The following is a 21375-nucleotide window of genomic DNA, read 5'->3' as shown; positions in this document are numbered from 1 at the left end:
TCGAATTAATGAAAATAAAATGAGATTCAGTGATTCTCATTGCTGCGGTTATAATCTCTGCCTAGCAACAACTGACTCATACAGCGGAAACAAAGGTGAAACATTCCCAGAAATCATTTAATAATCATATTTCCTAAACAGACTCTAAACTGTGAGATTTGATACTGAGCTGATAAAAAAAAATTGAAATTGGAAAGTGGAAATCACTGTGTGCATTTTTATTTTATTTTTTTCTGGTTTTACTTTCAGTTTAATCACGACTACATTTCGCTGTGGACCCTCTAAAAGAAGACCGAACGACTCCCGGATGTCCCCAGACCCCTACTTTGACTACCAACTATGAAGCAACAGTGGAGTTTCCCATTTCTGCACACACTCAAAAGTCAAAGGCTAAACTTTCAACTGCCAGGAAGTGAAACTCCACGGCCTTCATCACCCTTCATCATCATCATCATCATCATCACCACCTCGCAAAAACCATTGTGTGTCACATTTCACTCGCAGACACAAGCACAGACCAGCAGAAGAAGGTAGGTGAACAGACAAGACACTTTATGTCCTATTTAAACTATATAAACTTGTTCTGTATTTAAAGTAGAAAGCAAACATGAGAATATTTGTTCTGCTGCTTTTTGTGTGTTTATAACATTTACTGCTACTTTAAACAAAGGCAGAAAATATCCAGTTCTTTATAATCTGCTTTACTTTATTCTACTCTATTCTACTTTATTCTGCTTTATTTTATTCTACTCTTCTTTATTCTACTGTATTCTACTCTATTCTACTTTACTTTATTCTACTCTTCTTTATTCTACTCTTCTTTACTTTATTCTACTCTGCTTTACTTTATTCTACTCTATTCTACTTTATTCTACTCTGCTTTACTTTATTCTACTCTATTCTACTTTATACTACTCTATTCTACTTTTTTCTACTTTATACTACTCTATTCTACTCTATTCTACTTTATACTACTCTATTCTACTTTATTCTACTCTATTCTACTTTATTCTACTTTATTCTACTCTATTCTACTTTATTCTACTCTATTCTACTTTTTTCTACTTTATACTACTCTATTCTACTCTATTCTACTTTATACTACTCTATTCTACTTTATTCTACTCTATTCTACTTTATTCTACTTTATTCTACTCTATTCTACTTTATTCTACTCTATTCTACTTTTTTCTACTTTATACTACTCTATTCTACTTTATACTACTCTATTCTACTTTTTTCTACTTTATACTACTCTATTCTACTCTATTCTACTTTATACTACTCTATTCTACTTTATTCTACTCTATTCTACTCTATTCTACTTTATACTACTCTATTCTACTTTTTTCTACTTTATACTACTCTATTCTACTCTATTCTACTTTATACTACTCTATTCTACTTTATTCTACTCTATTCTACTTTATTCTACTTTATTCTACTCTATTCTACTTTTTTCTACTTTATACTACTCTATTCTACTCTATTCTACTTTATACTACTCTATTCTACTTTATTCTACTCTATTCTACTTTATTCTACTCTATTCTACTTTACTCTACTCTATTCTACTTTATTTTATTCTACTCTTCTTTACTTTATTCTACTCTATTCTACTTTATTCTACTCTTCTGTATTTTAGTCTACTCTTCTTTATTGTACTCTACTCTTCTTTATTCTACTCTACTCTTCTTTATTGTACTCTACTCTTCTTTATTCTACTCTACTCTACTCTTCTTTATTCTACTCTACTCTTCTTTATTCTACTCTATTCTGCTTTACTTTATTCTACTCTACTGTTCTTTACTTTATTCTACTCTGTTTTCAGACACATTGAAACCTTGCAGCATCTACACATGCAGATTGTTTTTTCATTCGCTGAGGTTTTGAGATCACTGCTGCGATAACACTGAAGTAAACGGGGGTTTATTGTGCGATTTAGGGTAAACTGATCCTTTAATCATCTGTTTTAGAGAAGACACAGGTGCAGAAAGAGAGAATATGAACTTTTATCCATACATGTTTAGATAATGAAAAGAAAATATGAATATAATGACAGTTAATGCAAAAAAATACCCCACCAAAATGTGAGTGATGTTATATAACTGACCTACTTTTAGTTAAACATGTGTGGATGAACAGGTAATTGGTTAGTAAAGCATGCTTTCATGTGTTATTCAAACAGATGCTAACAAATCTACATTTAAAGGTCTTTTTTTGTGGCTCAGTAGAAAAAACACAGATATAAATAATAAAAATGATAATTTAAGGGTTTTGGTATTGTAGGTGTACGTGCTCACTGTCACACTGTCTGCAATGAAAAGTGAAAGTATCTTGTGTCTTGTTATGATAACTGAGCATCACACTAAACTTCGCTGCACCTTGATTGATTCAACACTACTGGATTATTATAGAGTGGCATCACATACTGGAGAATACATTTTTTTTAAAACACTATATTACATGGCACAATGTCGGTTTTCCCACCAACATTAAGAGAAGTACTCCTCTTTAAGTTTGAGTTTTACTTCCTGTTGTTTAACCCGGGCTTGGGCAACAAGGTCAACAGCAGGTAGCGTTGCGTAACAAATCACTGTTCAAGTAAAACTACAGAGTTCCCTAAAATACACCCGTACAATCAATAATCAGTGATGGAAAGTACATTTACTTGAATGCAGGTTTGAGGGTAGAGGTTAGGATTGTACGTGTTTCCATTTAATGCTACTTTATACTTTCTACTCCACTACATTTATTTAACAGCTTTAGTTACTTTTCAGACACACTGGATAATATAACAAGCTTTTAAAATACAACTCATTATTAAAGATTAAACCAGTGATGTTTTACAAAAAGCAGTGTGTAGGTGTGTAAGTGGGGGTCCTTGAACTCATCATCTTCATCTGCTGGAGGTCAGACAGAAAAGATGAATAAATATCTCTGTTCATATGACAATTAGACAACTTTAAACTCAATAACATTTAATTATCAGCCAACTAGCAGTCTCCTAGAGCTGGTGTTGTGAGGCAGGTGTGCAGGGTGAGTGCTGTTTGTGGGGGTCCTTGAACGCATCATCTTCATGTGCTGGAGGTCAGACAGAAAAGATGAATAAATATCTGTGTTCATATTACAATTAGACAACTTTAAACTCAATAACATTTAATTATCAGCCTACTAGCAGTCTCCTTCTCTTTATAGAGGTTTCATTTAATCTGGAGTCAATCATCTTTTTGGCAGCTTCAGCATATTTAAACATCTGTTTCTTTTGATGTTTCTTACTTAGTTTTTGACTGGACATCATAGATATAATGTATTTTTTGTCAGTGGAGGAAAGTCATTTAAAACTCAAACCTTGCACCTAAGTACAATTTTAAGGTATTTTTCAGTACATTTCAGAAGGAAATATTGTACTTTATACTCTATCACATTTATTTAACAGCTTTAGTTACAGATGAAGATTTGACACAATGGATAATATAACACGCTTTTAAACGCTTTTAACACATTGTTAAAGATTAAACCAGTGATGTTTTATAAAAAGCATTTCAGATGTCTATGAGTTGTTAACAGCTCCACTAAATAATGATTTTTCCCTCTAAACTTCTCACATGGTTTCATTTCAATAAATGTTCAACTGATTCAATATTTCAGAAAAAAAAAAATCAAAGATTAGAGAAAAAATCCAAAAAACTGGAAACACATTTGTGGATCAGAACTTTGTTTTTTCTTCTTTCCTCTCCCATTAAAATCAAACCTTATATTATTATTATTTGGGGTAATTTGATTATATTAAATAGGAACTTCTGCTCATGTTTTTCTTTTATAAAACATATCCTTTCTGTCTTTGTCCTCAGTCTCTTCCAGCATGTCGGACACAGCGGACGCCCCCCCATCCACAGAGACGCAGCAAACAGCTGTTCCTGATGTGTCCCCACAGCCACCGCCTTACTACTACCAAGACGAGCCTCCACCTTACTCTGCTGCAATGTATCCTGCAGCCAAAATAGATACGACTCACACGTACCAGCCTACCTCAGGATACGAGTCCTTCCGTGATATAAACCCAGAGCTCATGGCGGACACATCGCCACTTGTTGAGTCTTCTTCCTTTGAGGACAAGTCAGTGAGGATGGGCTTTGTTAGAAAGGTTTGTGCTACTTAAGATTCACTGGTGGCTGCTTACTTTAAAAGCATCTGTATTCATCCAACAACTCATAATGTGTGTGATGACAAATACTGTTTTATTGTGAAATATATTTAGTTTTAGACATCTTAAATTAATCTGGTTTATCTTCAAATTGAACAATGCCAGCTGCAAACTTTCACAGACATGATTAGGAGAGACAATCTGCAGCAAATCCAGCTGTGCCATCTGGATAAGGGCTCTGCAGGTTGATGTTAGTAGTATTTGTTTGTCCCATAAATTCCCTAAACTTAGGAGTCCTAGGAGAGATATCAGGGGCAGTGCGTGCTAAGGTGCCCTCTTGGGAGCCAAAACGTGTGCTAAGGTGCCCTCTTGGGAGCCAAAACGCGTGCTAAGGTGCCCCCTTGGGAGCCAAAATGTGTGCTAAAGTGCCCTCTTGGGAGCCAAAATGTGTACTAAACTGCCCTCTTGGGAGCCAATATATGCACTAAAGTGCCCTCTTGGGAGCCAAAATACCTGCTAAGGTGCCCTCCTGGTGGGCAAAACACACTAAACTACCCTCTTGGGAGCCAAAATGCGTACTAAAGTGCCCTCTCGGGAGCCAAAATGCGTGCTAAGGTGCCCTCTCGGGAGCCAAAATGTGTGCTAAGGTGCCCTCCTGGTGGGCAAAAGACACTAAACTGCCCTCTTAGGAGCCAAATGCATGCTAAAGTGCCCTCTTGGGAGCCAAAACGCGTGCTAAGGTGCCCCCTTGGGAGCCAAAATGTGTGCTAAAGTGCCCTCTTGGGAGCCAAAATGTGTACTAAACTGCCCTCTTGGGAGCCAATATATGCACTAAAGTGCCCTCTTGGGAGCCAAAATACCTGCTAAGGTGCCCTCCTGGTGGGCAAAACACACTAAACTACCCTCTTGGGAGCCAAAATGCGTACTAAAGTGCCCTCTCGGGAGCCAAAATGCGTGCTAAGGTGCCCTCTCGGGAGCCAAAATGTGTGCTAAGGTGCCCTCCTGGTGGGCAAAAGACACTAAACTGCCCTCTTAGGAGCCAAATGCATGCTAAAGTGCCCTCTTGGGAGCCAAAATATGCACTAAGGTGCCCTCTTCAGTGGTGAGAATGTGCTGTATGTGCCCTTTTTTTTCTTTTCGCCCTTTCCCTTCGAAAAGCCTGTGCACGCCACTGATCAGGGGTCACCAAATGACCAAACTTTGCCCTCATCTTTGCTTTTTTTCTGTAAATTAATAGATAATCTTTCACATTCAAGCGTCTGAGTCAAAACTGCGTTGTTGTCAGGGATCAGAAGGAGAAAAACTGTCTCCAAGCTCAAACTGTGATTCATTAAAAAGGCTAAGAGAGCAGATAAGCTTGCAAGTCAACATTCAGTGATTCATTTTAAAGTCACAGTGACAACACATATAACTTCTCAATAAGGATTTCTAGAGAATAAACTCAAACTTGAGCAGGCTGGAAACTCATAATAATCATTCTTCCTTATTTAAAAATACATTTTAAAGCTGTTTAGATCAGCTGAGCGAATGACTGATATTAAATAGATCAAGTCATGTGACGCTACAATCAAAGCTCTTATTTTTAGGTCTTTTTAAAGCAAGATATTATATAGGCATACTGTATTTATACCTTTAAATGATAAATAATGTTCTTAAATGCCTTTAAAAACAGTTTTTTAAGGCTTACCACAAGCTTTTTAACTGCAGTGTGTATTTGGATCCCCATTAGCTGTTACCCAGGCAACAGCTACTCTTCCTGGGGTCCATGCTACTCTTCCTGTGCAGTGTGTTTGTACAGAATGTTTTTAGGTGATTTTATGCATATGTCAGCATGATGTTTGTGTTTATTTGCACATTTTTGCTGTTTCTTTAAATTTAAATCTGAACTGAGTTGATTTTTTTTTTCTTCTGTCCCTGTACAGGTGTTCAGCATCCTCACCCTCCAGCTGCTGTTCACCTTCAGCGTTGTGTGTGTGTTCACCTTCTCCACCGCCGTCAAAAAGGCGGTGCAGGAGAACCTTTGGGTCTACCTCAGCTCCTTCATCGTGTTCGCCGTGGTTGCCATCGCCCTCAGCTGCTTCAAGTCCTTCAGCCGACGTCACCCCTGGAACATCGTGGGGCTGGTGGGTTTCTGATATAAGAGCATACAACCCCCAAATATCTTCACACAAGACAGATACTGTAGATACTGCTGAATTATAAATACAGAAAGGACATTTAACCCAAAAAGCATGATGAAAGAATGACAGGAAGTACATCTTAGATATGCTGTATCAGCGGTCAAAGCGGTCACCTCTAAGAAAGAGAAGTGAGATATTTTGGTCAAAAGGCGTCAAGAACATATGATTTGCTATAAAGTACTTTTCTGAGAAAGTCACATGAAGTCCTTCTCAGGTCAAAAGTGAGTTTTTTTTCTTGTTGCTTCAGTTTGATGTTTTTGATTCATTGTGCAGAATGATTGAATCAATCCATCTTTGTTTATATTTATTTATTTATATAGCGCCAATTCACAAGAAAAGTTATCTCAAGGCACAGAGCAGGTCTAAACTCTTTAATTTAATTTAAAGAGACCCAACATTCCCTACATGAGCAGCAAGAAAAAACCTCCCCTTTTAATGGGAAGAAACCTAAAGCAGAACTGGGCTCTGGGTCAGTAACTATCCGCCTTGACTGGTTGGAGTTAGGGCTGGGTATTGTTTAAAAATGACAATACCAGTACCGATCTGAGTACCTTTAAAAAGATACTGATACCAACTGAGTACTTTATTCAATACCAATCATGTGAATAGAAGCATTAAATTGCATAAAATGTCTCCTCTATATCTAAATTATATTATTTTTACAGAAATCCATTTAGAAAGTCTTCAAATGATTGCTTATTAAAATCAGCATGTGGGTCACTGCATACATTATACACACTTATAAATCCATGTATGTGTGTATGTGTATAGACTTATATAGAAAAGGGATTTCATTCTAAATCAACCAATAGTACAAATTTACAATCACACAAAAGCAGTTCTAGTTTAACAGGCTTTAACAGTCACTTTTAACATGTGACTGTGTTGATGGGCTGTGAGCAAGTCCGTACAAATAGTCATACTTTGTAGCTCTGGGTGCAAAAAGGATCGAGTGCAGGTATCATTTGACAAGACGGGACCAATTTATTCCGGTCGATACCCTAAAGGTTTCAAATACTGATACCCAGCCCTAGTTGGAGTCATGATGTTTGTGCATTTTGACACTTGAAGACTTTTGAAAGTGGACAGCTTCTCCGTGCTCACTTTAAATCTCAGTTTAAGGTGTGAACCTACGAGCATGATTTGTGACATCACAACAATTTTGGGGCCAACAATGAAAATTTGATGCTAGATCTGCAAGATTACAGTAGCTGATTAATCGATTAACTGCCAATTATTTAAACTATAACTGGAAACTATTTTACTCTCCAGCTTCTCAAATACTGATATGTTCTAGTTTATTTAGTCTTTTATGAAAGTGAACTGAATGTCTTTGGATTGTGGACTGTTCATCAGGACAAAAAGAGACGTTTGAGGACATCGCCTTGGGCTTTGGGAAACAGTGAACAACATTTTTCACCATTCATAATCAAGAATATAATGATAGATTAAGGACTTGAAGCCTCCAGTATTTGCATATTCACAGATGCTGTAGTTTTCAATGAGAGAGAAGGAGGAGGAGGAGGAGATGTAATTTTAAGGATTTTTAAGGTGATTGAACTTTTTTTTGTGGAAAAAACATATGAGACACAAATTATTAGTCAATTTATTTTCAGTATTACAGTATTTTTATATCTCCAAACATGTCTGAAGGAGATCTTACAAATGATATAGTAGTCTGCTGCAGTTAGGACATAAAAGTAGTGAAGCTAAAACCTCTAAAAGCCTATATTTTATTCACATTTGGTTTTGCATGATGACATTTATTTAACACTCTTTGGGTGTTTTTTGGAAATAAGTTCAGTTTCTTTCAGTTTCTAAACAAAAACCTCAGTTTCCTGTTCTGAGTTGGGTTCCCAGACTCACAGAGTCACAGAGGTTTTTGTGGCATGATTAATGAGGACAGTGTATTCTTCTTATGGTTTAATACACAATGCTCAATATTGTACCAACTCTGTCAGGTGAAGGAGTGCAGGACTTAAAACGAAAAACAATGTGTGCACCTGAATGTACTCTTCAATCAAGTCTACATAAAGACTAAAGATAATAATTATTTAAAGCATACAACATATATTATAATTATAATATATTTGATTTTTGTGCCAACAGGCCGTGGTGACCTTGAGTCTGTCTTACATGGTGGGAACCGTCGCTTCCTTCCACAACACCACCGCTGTCGTCATAACGATGGGAGTAACGATAGCCATTTCCTTTGCAATCATCGCCTTCTCAGCACAGGTCAGACACACCAGGCTGAACTGAAACTCATGCATACACCTACAGTGATCTGTGTTTAAGAGAAGCACTTTGCAGTTTCCCCATTACCTTACATGATAGATTTGAAGTTGTAGTGTTTCTAAGTGTTTCTTGCAAAGAAAATCCATATCTGACATTATGATGATATATGTTGCAGGAGCTAAGAAAGTGTCAGAAGAGGCAAAATCTCAATGTTTTCTCAATTGCAGATGTTCTCACACAGCTGTACAAGTATCCACTATATATACTACAAGTACAGTTTATAAGAAACAAAAACACAGCAGCTACAATGGGTCCTTTTTTTGTCTCCAGGTCCCATTATTTTTTATTAAATTGAATGACACTCGGCTCTAACATACCTTCTACATTATTATAATCAATGTATTTTAATGTGCATCTACTGTGATCTACATACATTTTAAGAGAAGCACTGTGCAGTTTCCCCAATACCTTACATGATAGTTTTGAAGTTCTAGCAGCTAAGTGTTTCTTGCAAAGAAAATCCATACCTGACATTATGATGATACATGCTGCAAGAGCTAAGAAAGTGTCAGAAGAGGCAAAATCTGAATGTTTTCTCAATTGCAGATGTTCTTACACAGCTGTGCACATATACTTTATAAGAAACAAAAACACAGCAGCTACAATGGGTCCATTTTTTGTTTCCAGGTCCCATTATTTGTTTATGAAATTGAATGAATTTGTGCGAACTTTTAAATTGAAATCCAATCCACAACACTAGGCTCTAACATACCTTCTACATTATTATAATCAATGTATTTAAATGTGCATCTACAGTGATCTATAAGCATTTTAAGAGCAGCAATGTGCACTTTACCATTATATGTTATATTTGATGTTGTAGCCGTTAACTGTTTCTGATGTTATGATGATACATGTTGCAGGAGCTAAGAAAGTGTCAGGAGAGCCAAAATATGAATGTTTTCTTAAATACAGTTCTCACACAGCTGTAAAATATACTTTATAAGAAACAAAAACACAGCAGCTATAATGGGTCCTGTTTTTGTCTCAAGGTCCTATTAAATTGCTGAATTTGTCTCAGATAATGATACTACAGTAAATCAAATCCACAAACCTAGGCTCTAAATCATTTTCTACATGATTATAATCAATCTATTTCAATGTGTATTACTCATAAATGTATGTCGGTCACTGTTCTTACTGCAAAGAGCCACAGAAACCACAGACATGAAAAATATCGGGTAGTGAAAACAGCAGAAACATGAAGCGATACATGACATGAGTGTATTAACGCAGTTCATGTGTTTCTGTGTTGGTTTCAGACTCGTTATGATTTCACTATCTTTTACGGTGTTCTTCTGATTCTGGCTGTGGACGTTATCATGTTTGGCTTCTTCTGCACCTTTTACTACTCCTACATCGCTGACGTCGCCTACGGATGTCTGGGAGCTCTGCTGTATTCACTGGTATGAAGCAAAGAAGCAATAAATTACAAAGGACTTCTCTTTCTGTAAAGTAGAAGGAACAAAACTATTAAAAAAATGGAGGTATACTTCCTGGTCAGATCTGCAGGTTAAACAGTAGATTTATTGTTTCCCTGCAGATAAAGAGGTCACCCATCAGCGTACGTTATAACCGCCTACAGACAGAAAAACAAGCGGTTTCCTGAAGTCCCGAGTGAACCTTGACTGCAACTTTACCGCTATAAACAAAGAGAGCTGCTGCTGTCAGACAAATAAAGGAAGCTCGGTGCAGCGTTCGTTGTGGTTTCAGTTACAGCTCGTTTTCATTTAGAGGAGGTTTCGTGTTCAGCAGATAAATAAGTTCCTTTATCAGACAAACAAATACTCACACAGGAGCTTTTAACTGAGACTATGATATAATAAATGTTTTATTCTGAGTGAAAAGTGCCTTTAGATAACTTCTGTTGTGATTTGGATCAAGGGTTTTTATTATTACTCCAGTCATGTACTGTAGGTATATGACAGAGAACAAACTACCGTACTGGTCCTGGTGATCCTAATAAAAATCTATATATAATAAATAAAGAACGCAGTGCAATGCAGTGTACTCACAAACAATAGCAGTATAATCTGAGGGAGGTAATAAGTAGTTAAAATCATAATTAATGATTGCAGTTCATTTGGCGCTGTATAAATATAAACTGATTGATTGTAAAAGACTCATTTCCAAACGTTAACTGCAGCTGGGAAACTGATCTATCTGAAAATTCACATAAATCTGACTTTAATATTGAAAATCATTTTAGACAATATCCGTCTTTGAAGAGGATTAAACCAACATTTACTGGATATAGTGTCATAACGTCAAAGCATAGTATTTTATAAACCTTTGTACCACATTATAACATTATATAGATGATAGAAAATCACCAAAAGACATTTATATCCCTTTAAAAGTATTTAGTGGTGGTGTAGAAGCACTTTAAGTATTTTAATCTGCTTGACACTTTGCACATCCACTAAGGTTTTGTGTTCGGTACTAATTAACATATTAGTCTGTAACTCTGTGTTGTATTGTTTTATGTTGTCTAGATTACCTGTATGAATAAAGATAATCTATAAAAGATTAAAAAAATAAAAGAAGAAAGTTATAATGTACTACTAGTTCTGTGGTAATAATCTCTCCCCCTATTTTATTTTTTCTCTCTCTCTCCCCCCCCCCCTCTGTCTCTCTCAGTTCCTGATGATCGACTGTCAGCTGATGATGGGGATGATGAGTTACCGTCTGGATCCGGAGGAATACGTCAACGCCGCTCTGATGATCTACCTCGACATAGTCCTGATCTTCCTCTACCTCCTGGGGAGGAGGTGAAAAACAAAACAACACCATCACACCTACAGAGACTCCAAACTGTCTTTTTATTTTGTATATATTGTAACCTCATCCTGTTTTACGTGACAATGAATGAATGATGATCAATGGTTTGTTTTTTCTGTTACAGAATATTGTCTTTGTCTCAATTTTACATGAATAAAAATGTATTAAAAACTTTATTCTTTTTTTGCAATGCCTGTTAACCCATACAAAAACCTGACACTTATTCACATTCACAAAAACATTCTAGTTTTCCTTTTTTTTTAATAAGACACACATTTGAGAAATAACGTCAATCCAGCCTCGATGAAGTTTTAAATCATTTTGTGTCATTAAAGTCAGACACTGATAATGAAATAGATCCATAAGGCACCAAATCAGAAAACCCAAATGCTATGAATGTTCTTGAAGGCAGCATGCAGTACAACACAGCTTACATTGATAGGAAGGATGAAAAATAGTGCAAAAGGTTCCTCATATGTTCCTCATATCACGTAGATCCATTCTCATCTTTTACCCTTATCAAACTCAGCAGCAGTCTAGTTTTACCTTTACCTCACCCATAAATAAAGATGATTTTACAGAGTCAAATATCATTTCATGACTCAAACAGGAAGTAGATTTTTAGAGCTGATTACTGGTGAAATGCAGAAAAGCTACCTTGGAAAAAAGGGGTTTTTCTTACATGAGATAAAAGTTTCCATACATACATTTACATACTGTGTGAAGTTTCTAACCTTTGGATCTGTTGGTAAGTTTCAGTTTGATCCAGAGAGAGTTGTTGTGTTCAGGTTTTTAACATCTTAACCAGAAAAACCACAAGCGACACACTTCATCACTCCACACGAAGGCTGACGGAGTGATAAATGATCCCGGTTCTGTGGAGAGGAAATCCGCCTCACCCTCGTTACTCCACGGAGCCGCCTCACCACAGTGAAGCGTAGTTGAACTTGACCCGCAGCAGGTATCTCATGCGGATCTGTGCAGGGTTATAAACGACAAACTCGTTGTAGAGGAGGGAGTAACCGTTGTGTTTGCCCACGCCGGTCTTCACCCCCGGACCCATCGGCACCGTCACACCGTCATCCCTAAAAAACAGAGCGAGAGGAGAGAAAAGTGATGTTTAGTCAAATTTAATGAGTTAAAATGTGAAAATGAACATATGAAAACCTTAAAATACCATAAAATTAATACTTTTAATCCATTTTGATAGAATATATTAGACAATTAGAGGATTATGGCAAAAAATGTCTAAGTGGTGTAACCATAAAAACTAAAAACCTAATAATTAAACTTGCTTAAAAACACTAAATTCTCAATAAAACATCATATCAAATAGTTTGGCATGATCTTACATTATAACTTTTTATATTAAATAAAGGTAATTAAAGTGTAGTAATTATTAGTATAAGTCCACTTAAATAGACCTGGTGGATAAAATATTTTGTATTTATTATTTATCATTATTTTCTGGTTACACCATTTGACATTTTATCACATTTTTCATAGTCTTACTTTTGGTTAAAAAAATGGCGCAAATGTCGTTTCAAATTATATAAAACCAACAAAAATACATTTTAACAAGCCCGATGCTGCTTTTAAAACTATTTTTTAAACATATTTTTGAATTGCTCAACTTGCCGACCCTTATTTATCACTGACTCATTAATTAAAAGGATCATTCTGGTGATTTTACCCCATTTAAAAAGGTAATGTATGTAGACTTTAGTGGCATCTAGTGGAAAAGAATTGGCATTAATGGGATATAATATTTATAAATATGTTTTAATTAGTGTATAATCACCTCAAACCACCTCAGAGCGAACCCTTTATATCTACATAGAGAGTGAGCCCACTGTGTTTCTATAGAAACCCAGAACGGACAAACCAAACGCTGACTCTAGAGAGGACCTTTTGCACCGTCGCTCCTCTTATATGCATGAAATGGGAGGTTGAGGAGAAAGTATTCAATTGGCTGCAATCTACAACCTCAGAGCTAAATGCCACTAAATCTCACACACTGGTCCTTTAACCTCTTAATCCCTCAGAATCTGCTTCTCGCCTCTCACTCAGTCAGGAGCTCGGTTGACTTGTGTTTAGTTTACTAGTCGAGCCAAGAGGTATGTTCATGTGACTATGTTGAGTGTTTAAATGCCTTGTGATGCGTTTACTGGTGACAGGTTAAGTAGGAAATTGCAGTTTCTCAACCTTAATGTTAATCATTGTTGAAAACATACAATAAGTTTTAGTTTTAGCTGCCAACACAGTCTGATAATCAACTTGCAGAGACTTTTAGTACAACTTGCTTGAGATAAAGTGAAACCAGATGATAACTACATGGTGGGAAAACAGTCAAAATATGCAGTGCTTTGGAAAAATAGTTGCCAGTAATGTGAAATAAACATGATTTGTAGATAAATGGTTTAAAAATACGTAACGACCTCCGTGGCCTAATAAGGTAGATCACATTTTAATCTCATTATTGGTGCTATAAACTAAATAGCTAGTATGTTTTATGCCCACCGGACTGTTCTGTAATGAAAAACAGGATTTTGTGTGTGTGTATCAACAGGGGAGAGGCAGGAAGCAGAACTAATGAGGGGAGAGCGAGGTCAGTGCTTCAGTGTCTGAATCACTACGAGCAAATTGAGTTCAACATTTAGTATCTGAATGTTTTTACTTCACTCAGACTCTCTGTGGGAGTTAATGTTTCTACTGGAGGGCTAGAAATAGACCTCAACAAATGGATCCACATAATTAAAACACATGACATAATGGACCTAGCCGAGCACTATTAACCCTCCTGCTGTCCTCAGGTCAAGGAAGGACAGGAGGATGGAAGGAAGGGAGGAAAGGAGTAAGGAGGGAGGAAGGAAGGAGGGACAGAAAGGAGTAGAGAGGGAGGAAGGGAGGAAGGAAGGAAGGATGCATCAGCTGTTTAACCCTCCTGTCGTCCTCGAGTCAAGAAAGGAAGTTAGGAAGAAGAAGAAGGAGGAAGGAAAAGAGGTAGGAAGGGAGGAAGAAGGAAGGAAAATAGGGAGGAGGAAGGAAGGGAGAAAGACGGAAGGAAAGAAGGAAAGGAGGGAGGGAGGAAGGAGGGAAGGAAGGAAGGGAGGGAGGAGGGAGGGTGGGAAGGAAGGAAGGAGGGAGGGTGGGAAGGAAAGAAGGAGGGAGGGAAGGTTGGGAGGAGGGAAGGAAGAAAGGAAGGAAGGTAGGTGGGAGGGAGGAAGGAGGGAAGGAAGGAAGCTAGGAGGGAGGGTGGGAAGGATGGAAGGAGGGAGGGAGGGAAGGAAGGGAGGAGGGAAGGAAGAAAGGAAGGAAGGTAGGTGGGAGGGAGGAAAGAAGGAAGGAAGGAAGGAAGGAAGGAGGGAGGGAGGGAAGGAAGGAAAGAGAGAAGGAGGGAGGGAGGAAAGAAGGACAGAAGAAAGGAAGGAAGGAGGGAAGGAAGGAGGGAAGGAAAGAAGAACAGAAGGAAGGAAGGAAGGGAGGAAGGGAAGAAAGAAGGCACAGTCAAAACAGATGGGGTCAATTTGACCCAGGAGGACGAAACAAGGGTTAAGTAACTAGCATCTTACATACATCTATATTTAATGTTTTCTTCTTCTCTCTATATATCCATCAATCAATCTGTGTTTTTCCTTCCTTTGATAGTGTAATTAATAAAGTCGTCCTCTCAGTTAGTGTCGTTATTGTTATTGTGTAACAGCGAACACTATCAGATCGATGTCTGGCCTGTGTGAAAGAGTATCGGTATAATGAGGCACACTAACAGGGTGACAGAGTTTTTGGGGTCAGGTCCGGTCTGTCCCATTCCTTTGGTGCTGTGTTTTCCAGCCGGCAGATTGTTGGCTTCGTAGTCGGCGTCCAGCAGCTCGTTACTGTCTCCCAGGGCGACCTACGACCACACACACACACACACACACACACACACACACACACACACACACACACACACACACACACACACACACACACACACACACACACACACACACACACACACACACACACACACACACACACACACGTAAGAAGTGCTGAATCACATCGAGGTCCAACATGATAATAAAGTTATATTCAAATCACGTTGGTTTTACTGTTAATACGAGTTATGGGCTTATACTGTCAGGTCAGCAGGGTTTCAAAATAAAAGGGTTTTTTTTTCAAAATAAAAGCATTTTAAGTATCAAATATAAGCAGAATTTGTCCTTTAAGTTTCTCTTGTCACCTTTCTCATTAACATAACTTCCTCCACCTCTTCCTTTACTGTCAGGATGATTAAACAGTTTAGTATAGATAGAAAAAGATATAATAGAAATAGAAAAAACTTCTAAAATGAAAATCTGTTATAGTTTATTGACAAAATACATCTTCAAATGTTAAGTTTGAAGAACTTGGGCTTGTACTGGCAGGTCAGCAGGGTTTCAAAATAAAAGCATTTAAGCATCAAATACAAGCAGGATTTGTCCTTTAAGTTTCTCTTGTTGCCTTTCTCAGTAACAGAACTTCCTCCACCTCTTCCTTCATTGTCAGGATGATTAAACAGTTTAGTATAAATAGAAAAAGAGGAGTAGAAAAAACTTCTAAAATGAAAATCTGTTACAGTTTATTGACAAAATACATCTTCAAATGTTTTCTTCACCGTTGGCGTGACGACAGCTTGTTAATGGACTCACCTCACACAGCAGCAGCAGTCCGATGTGGTTGTTCTGGTTGGCAAAGCAGTAGTTGGCGCTCTTTGACGACATGTCAGCAAAGTAGATACCTTTACCAAACTGGATAAAAGAGACAGAAAGGAAATTATTATCTCTGTAATGAAGAAAAAGTGATGATATGACAAATACTTTACAGTTTATCCGATCATTTTATTCAAAAATATAATAAAATTGAGATGTTTCTATTCTAAAAGTCACATTGGGTGTTTTCTTAGTTACTCCGTCATCTATTACAACCGTAAAAAGTCAGTTTGTTGGGTTTTATTTCTGACGTAAGTGTCGGTTTATGGTTTTAAAAGAGAAAACATGACTTTCTGAAATGCATTTTATGTCATCATGTATTTATCTTTGACTTATGACTACATGTTATTTTTTAAAGTGGAGGATTAAACTATTAGTCAATCAACAGAAAATCTAATCTGCATCTAATCTGATAATCCGGTCATTGTTTAGGTCATTTATTTTAAACGTCCTGTTTAGTTGTCTTTGGTCCTATTTTTGACTTGTGAGGACAAAAGGCGTTAACTCAACAATGAGGTATAATTTAATTTAAATGAGGCCTATTGACTATAATTTCCAAAACTATGTGTAAAACCTGTAATTATAAGTAGGAATGAAGTTGGATAAAAAGGTCTAACACATAACTGGGTGATAATTTATACCTATTTATATACTTGAAACCAGACTGGGTCAATTTTGACTTATAGTAATTTTAATATCTTTATGTTTTGCACAGTTGGTCTCACAATATAAGAAATGTGCGTGCATCACATTGGGCTTTAGTTAAATGTGATTTATTATGTTTAATACACCAAAATAATTAAATTAAATGGTAATAATTGTTAGCTGCAGGCAGGGAACAAAATTAGCATCAGCCACCTGCCAAATGCTCCTAAGTGGTTGATAGATTTGCTTCAGTCACCAGCCAAAAAAAATACAATAATCGACTGAGCAGCTGGTAAATTTGCTCAGTGGACAAAAAAAAAGAGAAGAAGTGAATTTCGCACCTTGGTTGAAGCTTGAGAGGAAATGGCTTTTAACACAGATGAATATAAAGATAGAATGAAAGTGGAAAAACGGGATGTGATGTGATGTGAATGTATTTCCCTGTTGAGTCCAGTCGTGCATCGTACCATGTAACCGGTGACGGGAGCTTCAGGCGGAGCCACTCTGAGCCCCTGACTGAGGATGCCGACCCAGTTAGAGAGGCGGGAACCGTGCCACAGCAGAGTCCTGGTACACACACACACACACACACACACACATCAGAGCTTCATTAGACTTCATACAAGCACATATAGAAATTAAACCAGATTTCTAACAATATATATATTTATATGAAAAAATACCAGGTGTGAGCGTGAGAGCAACTTGAAATGCATGTGTCTCACGGTCAATGCCTGAGACTTGAGAGAGAGTCTCTGAAATGTATTTGGTATCCATGGCAACCATAGACTTGTCTGTCAAGATCGGCCATGTTTTCATGTTGTTATACGTTAGCTCAGCTGTGTGGCCGAGGCTGTGACACTCAGATATATATAAATCATTTGAGGCAATATGAACCAACAGTGTAATTATTATCTTTTATTACCTGCTGTGTATGTTTGAGAGGAATTTGTCGTTCTCTCCTTCTCTGTCCACGGAGAAGATGTCGAGCACAGACATGGAGTAGTCACAGTGTGTCGGAGCGTGAGTGGACTGCAGATACTTTTCAATCACCTTCACACAGACGAGACGAGCGTTAACAAAGACAAATACACATATGACTATAAACCAGGGGTGTCAAACATGCAGCCCTTCCTTCTTTCTTTTCCTTTCCTCCCTTCAATCTTTCCTTTCCTTTCCTCCCTTCCTTCCCTCCCTCCCTCCCTCCCTCCCTCCCTCCCTCCCTCCTTTCCTTCCTCCCTCCCTTCCCTTCCTTCCTTCCTCCTTTCCTTCCATCTTTCTCCCTTTCTTCCTCCTCCCTATTTTCCTTCCTTCTTCCTCCCTTTGACTGTGCCTTCTTTCTTCCCTTCCTCCCTTCCTTTCCTCCTTCTTCCTTTCCTCCCTTCTTTCCCTCCCTCCCTCCTTCCTTCCCTGCCTCCCTCCTTCCTTCGTTCCTCCCTTCCCTTCCTTCCTTCCTCCTTTCCTTCCATCTTTCTCCCTTTCTTCCTCCTCCCTATTTTCCTTCCTTCTTCCTCCCTTCCTCCCTCCTTTCCTCCCTCCTTCTTCTTCTTAATTTCCTTCCTTCCTTCCTTGACTCGAGGACGACAGGAGGGTTAATGGAGATTATAGATCAATACAAAAGACTAAATTCCACAATTTCTCTGTGTTTATGTGTTTTATTATTTATCTAAAGCCTTTCTAGTCTATTTGACAAATTATATCACAGATGGGTTCCTGTAGTTTTAAGTTGTAGTCCTGTTTGTTGTTTTTCTCATCAGATGATGAAATTAAAGGGGAAATTGTGTAACTGTTCCATTTCATGTGAATAATGAAGTTAGACAGACAGGGCGGTACTGTGTCTCCTTTTTGGAGTTTAGTAAGTTCTCCTCGTTCCTGCGTGGGTTCTCTCTCTGAGTACTCTGGCTTCCTCCCACAAACCAAAAACAAGCAGGTTTGGTTACTTTGAGACTCTAAATAGCCTGACAGTGAGTCTAGATGGTTATCTGACTTTATATATCTCTGTATATTATATGTGAGCCTGGTCATTGACTGGCGACCCCCCTCCCCCCCTCTCAAATATCAGCTTGATTGGCTCGAGCCCTCTCCATAACCCTTCAGAGTATAAGTGGTATAAAAATGAATGAGTGGATGAATGATTTGTCAATACCGTTAAACGAATGTAGAACAGGATATATGGTGGGTCATTCCCTCATTAACCACCTTGTGTAAACAGATGATTTGGTGATTTTCAGTCCGTGTAAAGCTGCTCTTCAACAGTTATTGAGTCTATCTTCAGAATATAGTTCAGATTTCGACATTAAATATAATGAAAATAAGAGTAATATTATAGGTAGGTATATAGTGGGGAGGGGATTAGTATTTCCTCTTGTCTTCCCATCTGGTTCTGCCTTTAAAATGTTTAATGAGGCTAAATATTTCAGCTATTTAGATAAGACAGATAAAGACAAACACAGACTAAACAAACATGTTGACTCATATATTCAGTATTCAGTGTTCAGCCACGGTGAAGACTTCTCTTTTTAAAGCTTTCTGTACCTCACTAAACACTGCCCACCTGTGGCTGAACATACAGCATGCAGAGACTCACAGTGGCTCATAATGACAGTATGAGGCTGCTACTTAAAGCCAAATATTTGTTAATGTTGATGCACCAAACCTGCTCTGCTGTAATATGACATCTTTTATATCAGAGTGGCCTACTCTGTCTCACACTAACTATGTAATCTTCATTCTTGTTTATTTATTGTATTAATGCACTTTGTAGTCACATTCATATTTATTCTCTATCTTTGCACTAAATGATTGGACCTGATTTATATTGTTTGATGTACTGTTGTTGTGTTATATGTGCCTTGTAAGGTGTCCTTGAGTGCTTTGAAAGGCGCCTTTAATTAAAATGCATTATTATTATTATTATTATTATTATTATTATTATATAGACGTATGTGCAGGTTATCTGATTATTTGATACCAACCCTGAACCAGTCTGATCTGATCATTGTGGTATGTCTTTATTTTTAGATATTGTTTATTAACTAATTTATTTTCTCCTTCTTCTTTGTTTTTTATTGTGATATTATAGATCTGATATTATTAAAATCCTATTCTGGTTAATTAAGGCCCCTCTTAGTGGAAAAATGTGTCTTTTTGCATTTTCTGCAGTGTTGTCTTCTCTGTATGATGCTTAAAGTTGGAAAACCTATTTGGATTTTATTTTTATTTTGAACTCCATGATAGTTTCTTAAAGTATCATGATACGTGGCTTCATTTACAAAAAGTGTGGAAGGCACCTCACTAATTACTTAATGCTTTTATTTTGAAGAGAGATGAATATTTCCTTTAAGAGCTATTGTGTTCATAGGAAAAAACAAATCAGTGTTTACAGAGCTATAGTGGATTTTAGTAAACTATTAAATTTGGTTTTAAATGTATTAAATGTACATGTAGATTATATTATGCTGCTGTAGATTATTTGATGGATTTGATGCCATTTGATTTGACTTGGTTTGGCAAACTGAGTGTTGTAAAACTCCTGACTGACTTAAAGATATTAATTATTAGTTATGATAAAGTTTCAGTCGCTTGATTAAACCATGACTGTTTTTGCTCTATCAGTATAAAAGTTATAAGCAGCAGACACACCTTATATTCGTTGGCGCCGGCGTCTAGTGGCTGCAGTTTGCACTTGAGGGAGAGATACTGTCGGTCCAGAGGATGTTCGTCACCGTCGGCACTCGACTGGACCATCTTCACTGCGATCTGGATGTCACTGAGCGCCTGAGAAAAAGAAATAAGATACAAATTACACACATTATAGTATAAAGCACAAGATTAAATAGAGACAAAAACAGAATAATTATCAACCAAATTTAGAAACACTTTACCTCCAAAAGTGCAATTTTTTCCTTCAGCTCATCTTCTGTGTGAATGATCGGAGGAGTTTTTAACCTAAAGAACCGAAACCAACGTGAAACACTTGCCTGTCATCATCCATCATGTTTTCCTGCAGCAAACTAGTGCACATCTCAGTTTAAGTGTTTCCCTACCCGAAGTCGTGCGGGATGCGGGTGTAAAACTGGTTGCAGGCTTCCAGCAGCTCCTTATTGCTTCCCTTCTTCTTCAAACACGCCTCGATCCTCTTCAGCGCTGCGTAACCTGCTCGTATCTGCTCTGAGGTCAGTTTGCCTGCAGATAGGAAGAGAAAATATTCAGTATAGTGAGTATGTAAAATAATATTGTTTGAATGTTCTTAGTAGAAATTAAAAAGGAGGATATCGGGTCAAATTTCTGTTTGATTCCATCAGACTGACCGAGAGGAGCTTTGCGGGTGTCAAACTTCATCTCCAGGACACACTCCTCCATGGCTTTGATGTCACAGATGAGCTCCAGGAGAGACTGGATCTTTGCATCCAGCGTCGAGATCTTCTTCTTCTTTTGTACAGTTTCCACCGCGGTCTCCGTCTCCTCCTGGAAGACAGATATGTAAAATACTGATAGATGATCGGAGGCCCAGAAGTTGAATCCTGATCACAAAGCATCATTTTTAAGTAACTCAGCAGGATATGTTTTATTTCTAACACGTAACAACTAA

The 21375-nt window shown here is 37.5% G+C and overlaps 2 protein-coding genes across 2 annotated transcripts in view; one reads left to right on the top strand and one right to left on the bottom strand.

Annotated features, from left to right (window-relative positions):
- Positions 1-519: 519 nt before the first annotated feature.
- Positions 520-11829, top strand: si:ch211-284o19.8 (protein lifeguard 1). The gene is made up of 6 exons (XM_053329732.1): positions 520-530; positions 3855-4147; positions 6070-6270; positions 8437-8565; positions 9888-10031; positions 11266-11829. The coding sequence occupies exons 2-6, from the start codon at positions 3866-3868 to the stop codon at positions 11398-11400; spliced, it is 891 nt and encodes a 296-aa protein (XP_053185707.1). The 5' UTR covers positions 520-530; positions 3855-3865; the 3' UTR covers positions 11401-11829.
- Positions 11830-12071: 242 nt separating this feature from the next.
- Positions 12072-21375, bottom strand: part of parp2 (poly (ADP-ribose) polymerase 2) — a 15142-nt gene continuing 5838 nt past the window's right edge. The window contains exons 9-17 of the mRNA XM_053329730.1: positions 21095-21251; positions 20831-20969; positions 20669-20732; positions 20427-20561; positions 17710-17837; positions 17252-17351; positions 16080-16178; positions 15174-15298; positions 12072-12491 (exon numbers count right to left, since the gene is read on the bottom strand). Of these exons, the coding sequence (XP_053185705.1) occupies positions 12329-12491; positions 15174-15298; positions 16080-16178; positions 17252-17351; positions 17710-17837; positions 20427-20561; positions 20669-20732; positions 20831-20969; positions 21095-21251 (1110 nt within the window). The 3' untranslated portion in view covers positions 12072-12328. The remainder of the gene's footprint in view (positions 12492-15173; positions 15299-16079; positions 16179-17251; positions 17352-17709; positions 17838-20426; positions 20562-20668; positions 20733-20830; positions 20970-21094; positions 21252-21375) is intronic.

The sequence above is a fragment of the Scomber japonicus genome, chromosome 12, assembly GCF_027409825.1.
Source record: "Scomber japonicus isolate fScoJap1 chromosome 12, fScoJap1.pri, whole genome shotgun sequence".
In the NCBI taxonomy this organism is placed as follows: Eukaryota; Metazoa; Chordata; class Actinopteri; order Scombriformes; family Scombridae; genus Scomber; species Scomber japonicus.
The sequence above is the reverse complement of the archived record's forward strand: the minus strand, read 5'-3'. Positions and strand labels throughout refer to the sequence as shown.